The sequence below is a fragment of the Eupeodes corollae genome, unplaced genomic scaffold, assembly GCF_945859685.1.
Source record: "Eupeodes corollae unplaced genomic scaffold, idEupCoro1.1 scaffold_498, whole genome shotgun sequence".
NCBI lineage: Eukaryota > Metazoa > Arthropoda > Insecta > Diptera > Syrphidae > Eupeodes > Eupeodes corollae.
Window position 1 is genome coordinate 38,561 of NW_026605819.1, and position 12,421 is coordinate 50,981.

The window sequence follows — 12,421 nt, forward strand, 5'->3', positions numbered from 1 at the left end:
TTTCTTGATCTAGACCACCTAGATGGCTGAAATTTCAGGATTGTGATCTAGGAATCATTCCCTTTCCATTGGTGTGCCTATCTTTGAATAAGACCAACTCTACAACAAGTTATGGGCAAAAATCCATGTCCAAACTTTAAATGCGAATATCTCGCTTAAAACGCATCTAAAAGGTATCAAAGTCGGCAACTAATGGACAATTTTTGAACTCCAATATTTCTTGATCTAGACCACCTAGATGGCTGAAATTTCAGGATTGTGATCTAGAAATCATTCCCTTTCCATTGGTGTGCCTATCTTTGAATAAGACCAACTCTACAACAAGTTATGGGCAAAAATCCATGTCCAAACTTTAAATGCGAATATCTCGCTTAAAACGCATCTAAAAGGTATCAAAGTCGGCACCTAATGGACAATTTTTGAACTCCAATATTTCTTGATCTAGACCACCTAGATGGCTGAAATTTCAGGATTGTGATCTAGGAATCATTCCCTTTCCATTGGTGTGCCTATCTTTGAATAAGACCAACTCTACAGCAAGTTATGGGCAAAAATCCATGTCCAAACTTTAAATGCGAATAGCTCGCTTAAAACGCATCTAAAAGGTATCAAAGTCGGCACCTAATGGACAATTTTTGAACTCCAATATTTCTTGATCTAGACCACCTAGATGGCTGAAATTTCAGGATTGTGATCTAGGAATCATTCCCTTTCCATTGGTGTGCCTATCTTTGAATAAGACCAACTCTACAACAAGTTATGGGCAAAAATCCATGTCCAAACTTTAAATGCGAATATCTCGCTTAAAACGCATCTAAAAGGTATCAAAGTCGGCACCTAATGGACAATTTTTGAACTCCAATATTTCTTGATCTAGACCACCTAGATGGCTGAAATTTCAGGATTGTGATCTAAGAATCATTCCCTTTCCATTGGTGTGCCTATCTTTGAATAAGACCAACTCTACAGCAAGTTATGGGCAAAAATCCATGTCCAAACTTTAAATGCGAATATCTCGCTTAAAACGCATCTAAAAGGTATCAAAGTCGGCAACTAATGGACAATTATTGAACTCCAATATTTCTTGATCTAGACCACCTAGATGGCTGAAATTTCAGGATTGTGATCTAGGAATCATTCCCTTTCCATTGGTGTGCCTATCTTTGAATAAGACCAACTCTACAACAAGTTATGGGCAAAAATTCATGTCCAAACTTTAAATGCGAATATCTCGCTTAAAACGCATCTAAAAGGTATCAAAGTCGGCACCTAATGGACAATTTTTGAACTCCAATATTTCTTGATCTAGACCACCTAGATGGCTGAAATTTCAGGATTGTGATCTAGGAATCATTCCCTTTCCATTGGTGTGCCTATCTTTGAATAAGACCAACTCTACAACAAGTTATGGGCAAAAATCCATGTCCAAACTTTAAATGCGAATATCTCGCTTAAAACGCATCTAAAAGGTATCAAAGTCGGCACCTAATGGACAATTTTTGAACTCCAATATTTCTTGATCTAGACCACCTAGATGGCTGAAATTTCAGGATTGTGATCTAGGAATCATTCCCTTTCCATTGGTGTGCCTACCTTTGAATAAGACCAACTCTACAGCAAGTTATGGCAAAAATCCATGTCCAAACTTTAAATGCGAATATCTCGCTTAAAACGCATCTAAAAGGTATCAAAGTCGGCACCTAATGGACAATTTTTGAACTCCAATATTTCTTGATCTAGACCACCTAGATGGCTAAAATTTCAGGATTGTGATCTAGGAATCATTCCCTTTCCATTGGTGTGCCTATCTTTGAATAAGACCAACTCTACAACAAGTTATGGGCAAAAATCCATGTCCAAACTTTAAATGCGAATATCTTGCTTAAAACGCATCTAAAAGGTATCAAAGTCGGCACCTAATGGACAATTTTTGAACTCCAATATTTCTTGATCTAGACCACCTAGATGGCTGAAATTTCAGGATTGTGATCTAGGAATCATTCCCTTTCCATTGGTGTGCCTATCTTTGAATAAGACCAACTCTACAACAAGTTATGGGCAAAAATCCATGTCCAAACTTTAAATGCGAATATCTCGCTTAAAACGCATCTAAAAGGTATCAAAGTCGGCACCTAATGGACAATTTTTGAACTCCAATATTTCTTGATCTAGACCACCTAGATGGCTGAAATTTCAGGATTGTGATCTAGGAATCATTCCCTTTCCATTGGTGTGCCTATCTTTGAATAAGACCAACTCTACAACAAGTTATGGGCAAAAATCCATGTCCAAACTTTAAATGCGAATATCTAGCTTAAAACGCATCTAAAAGGTATGAAAGTCGGCACCTAATGGACAATTTTTGAACTCCAATATTTCTTGATCTAGACCACCTATATGGCTGAAATTTCAGGATTGTGATCTAGGAATCATTCCCTTTCCATTGGTGTGCCTATCTTTGAATAAGACCAACTCTACAACAAGTTATGGGCAAAAATCCATGTCCAAACTTTAAATGCGAATATCTCGCTTAAAACGCATCTAAAAGGTATCAAAGTCGGCACCTAATGGACAATTTTTGAACTCCAATATTTCTTGATCTAGACCACCTAGATGGCTGAAATTTCAGGATTGTGATCTAGGAATCATTCCCTTTCCATTGGTGTGCCTATCTTTGAATAAGACCAACTCTACAACAAGTTATGGGCAAAAATCCATGTCCAAACTTTAAATGCGAATATCTCGCTTAAAACGCATCTAAAAGGTATCAAAGTCGGCAACTAATGGACAATTTTTGAACTCCAATATTTCTTGATCTAGACCACCTAGATGGCTGAAATTTCAGGATTGTGATCTAGGAATCATTCCCTTTCCATTGGTGTGCCTATCTTTGAATAAGACCAACTCTACAACAAGTTATGGGCAAAAATCCATGTCCAAACTTTAAATGCGAATATCTCGCTTAAAACGCATCTAAAAGGTATCAAAGTCGGCACCTAATGGACAATTTTTGAACTCCAATATTTCTTGATCTAGACCACCTAGATGGCTGAAATTTCAGGATTGTGATCTAGGAATCATTCCCTTTCCATTGGTGTGCCTATATAAGACCAACTCTACAACAAGTTATGGGCAAAAATCCATGTCCAAACTTTAAATGCGAATATCTCGCTTAGAAGGCATCTAAAAGGTATCAAAGTCGGCACCTAATGGACAATTTTTGAACTCCAATATTTCTTGATCTAGACTATTTCGACGCCATTGGGGCAGTGGACTGTATAAATAAACCCGAAACAAGAATAAATAAAAACACAATCATTTAACGTGGAAAAAGGCAATGCCCAAAAAACCACGATCTTTCCTTTATTCAATTAAATTAAAACCTAAAACGAAACCGTTCCCTCTCGTTAGCCCGACTCGGTCGAGTTCTTTCGTGCAACTAACTAAATAAAAGCCTGTTGCTTACTCGCAGGAAAGCAAAAGCATCTCTCATCGAACCTGAAAGCTCTATTCTCTTTCAGTTCGATACAGTCCCGGCGAAAACCTAAGGTTTTCTACTACTCTGTATATTATTTATAATTTCTTATAACTAACTTAAATATTACATGATTACATATTATAATTATGTTTATCTTTCGTCATCTCTTTCCGTTGGCAATATGCAGATCTTCTGTACTGGCCTCGTTAGCTGATTTGTTGCAGTCTGGATCACTACGTTCCGGACAAGACCATCTTTCCCTTTTATTATCCTCAGGATTCGTCCCAAAGCCCAAGCTGATGGTGGGAAGTTCTCACTTTTGATCACGCATAGTTGTCCCTCCTTCACACCGTGCTTCTCTCTTCTCCATTTCTTTCTTTCCAACAGAGTTACTAAGTACTCCTCTCTCCATCTTGTCCAAAAATGTGCGAGCATTGTCTTTCGTTCTTTCCAAAGCCTTACCCCATGAGAATTCGGCAATTCGCTGGTCAAAAACGGCAGTGGCAGGACTAATGGTTCGCCAACCAAAAAATGTCCCGGCGTTAGCGCCTGCAAATCGCCTGGATCGTCGCTTAACGCTTGCAGCGGCCTTGAGTTCAAAATGGCCTCAATTCCTACCAAAAGAGTCAGGAATTGCTCATACCCTAGGACCCGCAGGCCCACTACTCTCTTGAGATGAAACTTCATCGATTTGACTGCTGCTTCATAGATCCCGCCTTGATGCGGTGCCGCAGGAGTCATGAACCTCCATTCTGTCCCCTTTGCGCCGACAAAGTCGAGCGTCTCCTTTCCATGCCAGAGCTCTTTTGCTTTTCGCAACTCTTTCGCTGCACCAACAAAGGCAGTGCCATTGTCGCTATAAATTCTCTCGCATCTTCCTCTCCGGGCAATAAATCTTTCGTAACAAGCGATAAATGCTACTGATGTTAGATCTGACACCACATCAATATGTATGGCTCTCGTCTTCAGGCATACGAAAACGGATACCCAACACTTCTGCCTTACGATCTGCTCGCCTGCTCTGTCTATCGTTTTGATTTCAAAGGGTCCTGCATAGTCTACCCCTGAATGCAGAAATGGCTTTCCTGGTGTTACTCTCTCTCTCGGCAAGTCCGCCATCAGTTGCGTTTCGAAACGATGGTTGTATCGGACACACACCACACATTTGTGTAAAAATCTTCTCAATTCACTTCTCAGTCTTGGGATCCAAAATCTTTCGCGTATATGTTGCATCATAACCTGCACAGCTCCATGCTTTGTAGCTGTATGAGCGCTATCCATGATCAGCCATGCCAACCGTGAACCACTAGGTACGATTGCTGGATGTCGCCTCTCGTATCTCATATTCGCTCTGTCCAGACGTCCTCCAACCCTTAGAATGTTTTTCTCATCTAGTATGGGTTTCAAGGATTCTATATTGCTTCTTTCCGGTAAACACTTATCTTTCTTTAAGCATGAAATGTCTTTCCCAAAATATCTTTCCTGTTCTTTCCGTAATACATGATCCATTGCCTGACTCTTTTCAACAGATGTCAGCTGAATACATGTTCTTTCGCTTCTTTCCCTCAGACGCTTAGAGCGCCTATAATTCTTTCCATATTTTCTTTCCTCCTCTATCCGTCGCTTCACCCTTGCTCTTAGTGAATTGACATACCGAAAAATAAACCCTATTATACCTATCGCTTTCTCGAGCGTGTGTGAATATTCAATTATAGACACACTCTTTCCATCTTTCGTACGCATCGATAATGGTTCTGAGAACTTCATTATCGTAAGCACTTTCATCTCATCCCTCCCCCCATCTGAAACATTTGGCACAAAATTTTCAGATGTCCAACTCGATTTGGGTTGTATGAGCCACTCTGGTCCGTGCAGCCATAGTCGACTCTTGATTAACACCGACGGCTTCACTCCTCTACTTAGAAGGTCTGCTGGGTTGTCTTTCGTCCCAACATGTCTCCATCTTTCGATCTCGGTATTTGTTTGTATGGATGCAACTCTGTTTGCGACGAATGTCTTCAATTCACATGGCGTTTTATTGATCCAGTGTAATGCCACCAGAGAATCTGTCCATAGGTGATACTCCACCCCTCTCCATTCCATCGTCTTCATTACATCGACAACCAGTCTTCCTAGCAATTCCGCCGCAGCCAGCTCGAGACGTGGTATTGTCACTGTCTTTAATGGTGCCACACGCGTTTTTGCTGTCAATAGCGTGGACCATGTCTCTCCATTTGGCTGTTCGGTTCTAACATAAATAACCGCTCCATACGCCTTCTCGGACGCGTCTGAAAATCCATGGATCTCTTTCCGTACTCTTGAGGTTGCTCCAATCCATCGATCTATCCTTATGTCCTCCAAGAAGACAATCTCTTTCCAGAATTCTGTCCATCTTTCTAATATCTCTTTCGGAAGTTCTTCATCCCAATCAGTCTTCAGACGCCATATGTCTTGAATGAGGATCTTGCCGCTAATTGTGACTGGCGAGATGAAGCCATTAGGATCGTATAGCTGAGCAATACAGCTTACGATTTTTCTCTTCGTCATAAGTTCTTGTTGTGTATTGGGGGTTTTGACCACAAAAGTGAATTGGTCTTCACGTAATAGCCATTTTAAACCAAGTATCGATGTCTTGTCCTCTTCCTGGAACAGAACATCTTCGAATTCCATATCTTTCACTAGTGCTCTCGAGTTTGATTTCCATTTCCTTAGTTCAAACCCTGCACCTTTTAACACAGAGTCAATTTCTTTTGACAGTTCTATCGCTTCTCTCTCTGAATCTGCTCCCGTCGCACAATCATCCATGTAGAAATCTTCTATGATTGCCTTGGATGCTTTGGGAAACACTCTTTCCGCCTCCTTGGCACACTGCATCAGCGCTCGTACTGAATTGTGCGCCGATGATGCCATCCCATACGTGACTACAGTGAGCCAGTATTCTTTCAGTCTTTCCTGTGGGCTCTCTCTCCAGAATATACGCTGAAGATCCCACTGTTCTTTCGCAATCTTTACCATGCGGAACATCATCTTGATGTCTGCACTAATCGCCACCCTGTGCCTTCTAAATCGCATTAGAATCTCGTGGAGATCCTTTTGTAACTTCTCTCCTATCATTTGCACTTCATTGAGTGAGATCCCCTTGTCGGTCTTGCAGCTTGCATCAAAGACTACTCGGAATTTCTTCGTCACACAATGATGCGGTATGTGATAGACGATCTCTCCACGGGACATACCACTAACTTGTGTCATGTGCCCCATTCTCTCGTACTCTCTCATGAAGTTCACATACTTCTCTTTCAGATCTGTATCTCTTTCTAATTTTCTTTCCAGAGCAAAGAACCTACGCTTGGCTGTGAGCTCAGTAGTGCCAATATTCTTCCCTGATTCCTTGAGAGGAATCGTGACAATAAATCTTCCAGAGTTGTCTCTCCTAAACGTGTCAATAAAGTTTTTCTCTACCAACTCTTCTTCTCTTGATCTCGAAATTGTGTTGCCAACTTCGTCGAGAGTCCACAATTGTTTCAGTGCTGCGTGCAGCTCCTCATTGCTCGGCGATACAACGTATGCCTGCTGGGCTCTTGTCATACCCTTTGACTCTTTCGTCTGTCCAAGAACTATTTTGCCAAATATGGTCTCCATGCACAGCATACCAGCTGCCTGTCTTTCCATGGTTGAAGCAAACATTTCTGCTATGAATTTGCATCCAAGTATCAAATCAATTTGCGCACCTTTCCAGTATTCGGGATCAGCCAATGGAGAACCCTGTTGTATTGATTCAACCGGGCATCTCCTTCCCAGCGGTAAAGTCATCGGCTGCCATCCCTCCTGCCGTGGCAATACCCAAAATTCTTGTTCTATCGTGACCTGTGAATCGAACCATGGCCCAACCCTGAGCCTAGTATAATATTTGATGTGAAGCGGCTCCCCTCTGATACCTACGACCTCTCTTGCCGCTTGCCTTTTGTCAAGGGCCAATCTTTCCATTAGCTGGTAACTCACCAAATTTGGTTGAGCTCCAGTATCTAACAGGGCCCGTACAGGACCATAATCCTTCCCTTCTATCCTGATCATGACTTGTGCCGTCGGCACAAGTGTCTGACCTTCTCTTTCCCTATCAATAAAACTCTCGGAATAAAGTGCAATTGAATTTTTTTTATTGATTCTTTTAAAGTCTGCCCATGACACTTTCTCGCTAGAATCACAGGATTCTTCATTTTTACTGTCCTGCCCTCTCGCTCTTCCTTCTTTCCTAGCAACTCTCTCGTCTGTCTTCGGGTGCTTAGCTGGGATGACCTCTAGTCAATCCCCTCTCTCCTTTTTCTCTCTCTGAGCGGCAGTTTGCCGTTTCCTTGACTGCAGCTGAATTGGAAGCGCTGCCTCGCTCTTCTTTCCGCCTTTGATGGGACAAAGTTCACTATTATGCATCTGCCTTCCAGGGCACCTAGTGCACGGTCCCTGGAAACAGTCCTTTGGCATGTGGCCTGTCTTCAGACAGTTGGCACAGATCCCTCTCGATTGGACGAATCTGTATCGTCCTGCCAGGCTCAACGCTAAAAAATCTGGACAGGTCCATGGAAGCGCAAGCTTGGCATGGCTTCTTTTTCCCTCCTTTATTGGCCTTCTCCTCTTTCCATGCCCTTGCTAGGGCCTGAGCCGATGTTGACGGCATCGGCGCTTCCCTTCGTCTAACACTCTGGGCACTTTCCAAGGCTGTCGCCCTCCTCTCCAGGAAGGCGCATATCTCTCGCACAGTTGGCTGCTCTGAAGTCCTGCTCTCCTCCCACTTGCAGGCCGTTTCTCCATCCATCCTTTCATGGAGCATGTGGACCACAATCATATCCCAGCTTTCCGTGGGGATACCCTGGGCCTTCAGCTGCCTCATTGTCTCATGGGTTACATTTGACATTCTTTCCAGCTCAGCAGCTCGCGGATGCTCCATCAGCGATGGTAGCCTGAAGAACTGCCGAAGCAGCTCCCTACAGGTGGCGTATTGTCGACTATATACGTCGTTGAGGCGCTGCCATGCCTCAGCGTAGTTGCTCTCTGTGAGCTGCCACTCTCCCAGCGTCCGAGCTGCCTTTCCCGTTAAAGAGCCCTTTAAGTACGCGAACTTATACGCAGGCGAGATGTTCTTGTTCTCGTGGACGGCCGCTAGGAATCTGTCTCGGAATCCCTGCCACTTTGTGATGACGCCATCAAATTCGCCCCAGGTGTTTTTCACATCGTGCTGCGAAAATGGCATCGACACCTGTACGGCGATCTGCGGCGCGTCCACGTCCTCTCTCGGCGTCAATTCCTTGACCCTCTCCTTAAGGATGGCTGAGGCGTTGAAGTACGACTCCTCGGCCTCCGCCACCTTCCTCTCGACTTCGGCTGTTTTAAGCGGATCGTCCGCTGCCACCAGCCTCCTCTCCATTGCCTTTAGCTGGGCCCATGACTCTCCCAAGGCCTCCAGTCTTACGGCAACTCCCTCCTTTGGACAGACGCCCAACCTCTCGGAACGGCAAAATGACACCATCCTCTCGATGGCGTTAACAGCCGCCTGGAAAAGGTAGCCATAATTTTCCTCAACTGGCTCCATCTCTCGTTCTTTCCTTTAATTATAAAAAAACATATGTCATTATTATGTGGACATATTAATTGCTGAAAGAATAAATGCTGAAAATCATATATATATAGGAGAATCGGGTCGGACCTTTCTTGTTTAAAATAATATATAAAGACAAAAAAGCGAGAACATAAAGAATAAATACGAAAAGGAAAAAAAAAAAAAAAATGTTTCTCAAAGACTAACGAAAAGGACCCGACTCAATCCAAAATAAAAAATAAGCTATAAATAAAAGGTCGCGACTCAATCCGCTCCTGGAGTGTGCTGTTGCTAGTGTTGTTTTAATTGTGCCTTCCCCCATTTTTTTTTTTGCTTGCAAGCTCTCTCACACACAAACGTCTCGCATAACCATGCTTTTGATAACGTTGTTCTCTCCCCTCTCGCACAAACGTCTCGCATAAACATGCTTTAAAAACGTTGTTCTCGCCCCCCTCGCACAAACGCCTCGCATAAACATGCTTTGAGAGCGTTGTTCTAAATAATTTAATGTTTTTGTCACATTTTCTTTCCATTGTTTTATTTTCCCAAACCGAAAAAAAAAAAAAAAAAAAAAAAAAAACACTTTCCTCTATCGACCGGCGACAATTTGTCGGCACACAGCAACAACACACCCGAAACTGTACACCAAAGAAAAATATATTGTTTCTCACCTCTCTTTTAATTTTCTCAAAAAAAAACTTATTTTATTTTTTCTTCTATCGTCTTTGTTCAGCTGAATCGCTGCGATCAAATCTTTCCCGTTATTAATCTCTTTCGATCAAAAATATTTTGTAAATATAACACTGATTATTCGTTTTTAAATTTAGGAACACACAAAAAATCCAACTTACACCGCAGAACGACGCACATTGAATGAATATTTTCATTCACCACTGCGTGAACCGTCTGCGCTATACATTATGTGTATCTCTCTGTGTGTTTTTAGTCTCGCGTACGAGCACTGTACCTTTTGTGTATCTCTCGTGTGTTTATAGTCTCGCATACGAGTACTATATATTTTGTGTATCTCTCGTTCGGGGTGTGGCTTATGTCATGTGACCGCACACAAGTTTGTTGTTCTATATGCTAAAGGGGAAAAATATAAAAGGAAAAAAGATACCTAATGGGGTTTGTTTTGCAGCTGCATCATTGGGTTTTTTCCAATGAGCTGTCGCGTCGTCTCGAACATTCTTTCGTCCATTAAATAGAAAAGAATAAAAAACGGACTTACCGATTCTCTCCAAATGCTATCGATGTGATATTTTGTGGCGTACCTGATTTTACGTAGCCTCTTACCCATGTACATATGTGTATGTATATTTCTTTCCATAGAATGCTCCGAATGCTATCGCTGTTTTGCGGCGTACGTGATTTTTGCGTAGCCTCTTATCCATATACATATGTATGTATATTTCTTTCCATAGAATTCTATTGTTTTTTTTTTTTTGATTCCCGACACTGATACATATCAGGCTCGAAGGACCAATATTTCGACGCCATTGGGGCAGTGGACTGTATAAATAAACCCGAAACAAGAATAAATAAAAACACAATCATTTAACGTGGAAAAAGGCAATGCCCAAAAAACCACGATCTTTCCTTTATTCAATTAAATTAAAACCTAAAACGAAACCGTTCCCTCTCGTTAGCCCGACTCGGTCGAGTTCTTTCGTGCAACTAACTAAATAAAAGCCTATTGCTTACTCGCAGGAAAGCAAAAGCATCTCTCATCGAACCTGAAAGCTCTATTCTCTTTCAGTTCGATACATAGACCACCTAGATGGCTGAAATTTCAGGATTGTGATCTAGGAATCATTCCCTTTCCATTGGTGTGCCTATCTTTGAATAAGACCAACTCTACAACAAGTTATGGGCAAAAATCCATGTCCAAACTTTAAATGCGAATATCTCGCTTAAAACGCATCTAAAAGGTATCAAAGTCGGCACCTAATGGACAATTTTTGAACTCCAATATTTCTTGATCTAGACCACCTAGATGGCTGAAATTTCAGGATTGTGATCTAGGAATCATTCCCTTTCCATTGGTGTGCCTATCTTTGAATAAGACCAACTCTACAACAAGTTATGGGCAAAAATCCATGTCCAAACTTTAAATGCGAATATCTCGCTTAAAACGCATCTAAAAGGTATCAAAGTCGGCACCTAATGGACAATTTTTGAACTCCAATATTTCTTGATCTAGACCACCTAGATGGCTGAAATTTCAGGATTGTGATCTAGGAATCATTCCCTTTCCATTGGTGTGCCTATCTTTGAATAAGACCAACTCTACAACAAGTTATGGGCAAAAGTCCATGTCCAAACTTTAAATGCGAATATCTCGCTTAAAACGCATCTAAAAGGTATCAAAGGCGGCACCTAATGGACAATTTTTGAACTCCAATATTTCTTGATCTAGACCACCTAGATGGCTGAAATTTCAGGATTGTGATCTAGGAATCATTCCCTTTCCATTGGTGTGCCTATCTTTGAATAAGACCAACTCTACAACAAGTTATGGGCAAAAATCCATGTCCAAACTTTAAATGCGAATATCTCGCTTAAAACGCATCTAAAAGGTATCAAAGTCGGCACCTAATGGACAATTTTTGAACTCCAATATTTCTTGATCTAGACCACCTAGATGGCTGAAATTTCAGGATTGTGATCTAGGAATCATTCCCTTTCCATTGGTGTGCCTATCTTTGAATAAGACCAACTCTACAACAAGTTATGGGCAAAAATCCATGTCCAAACTTTAAATGCGAATATCTCGCTTAAAACGCATCTAAAAGGTATCAAAGTCGGCACCTAATGGACAATTTTTGAACTCCAATATTTCTTGATCTAGACCACCTAGATGGCTGAAATTTCAGGATTGTGATCTAGGAATCATTCCCTTTCCATTGGTGTGCCTATCTTTGAATAAGACCAACTCTACAACAAGTTATGGGCAAAAATCCATGTCCAAACTTTAAATGCGAATATCTCGCTTAAAACGCATCTAAAAGGTATCAAAGTCGGCACCTAATGGACAATTTTTGAACTCCAATATTTCTTGATCTAGACCACCTAGATGGCTGAAATTTCAGGATTGTGATCTAGGAATCATTCCCTTTCCATTGGTGTGCCTATCTTTGAATAAGACCAACTCTACAACAAGTTATGGGCAAAAATCCATGTCCAAACTTTAAATGCGAATATCTCGCTTAAAACGCATCTAAAAGGTATCAAAGTCGGCACCTAATGGACAATTTTTGAACTCCAATATTTATTGATCTAGACCACCTAGATGGTTGAAATTTCAGGATTGTGATCTAGGAATCATTCCCTTTCCATTGGTGTGCCTATCTTTG

At 41.6% G+C, this 12,421-nt stretch overlaps 2 protein-coding genes across 2 annotated transcripts; both read right to left on the reverse strand.

Moving 5' to 3' along the window:
• Positions 1-3,628: 3,628 nt before the first annotated feature.
• Positions 3,629-7,549, reverse strand: LOC129953609 (uncharacterized). Its single transcript, XM_056066852.1, has one exon. The coding sequence runs from the start codon at positions 7,547-7,549 to the stop codon at positions 3,629-3,631; it is 3,921 nt and encodes a 1,306-aa protein (XP_055922827.1).
• A 370-nt stretch (positions 7,550-7,919) lies between these two features.
• LOC129953610 (uncharacterized) lies at positions 7,920-10,446 on the reverse strand. The gene is made up of 2 exons (XM_056066853.1): positions 9,737-10,446; positions 7,920-9,072 (listed from the first exon to the last, which is right to left on the reverse strand). The coding sequence occupies exon 2, from the start codon at positions 9,057-9,059 to the stop codon at positions 7,920-7,922; it is 1,140 nt and encodes a 379-aa protein (XP_055922828.1). The 5' UTR covers positions 9,060-9,072; positions 9,737-10,446.
• Between the last annotated feature and the right edge of the window lie 1,975 nt (positions 10,447-12,421).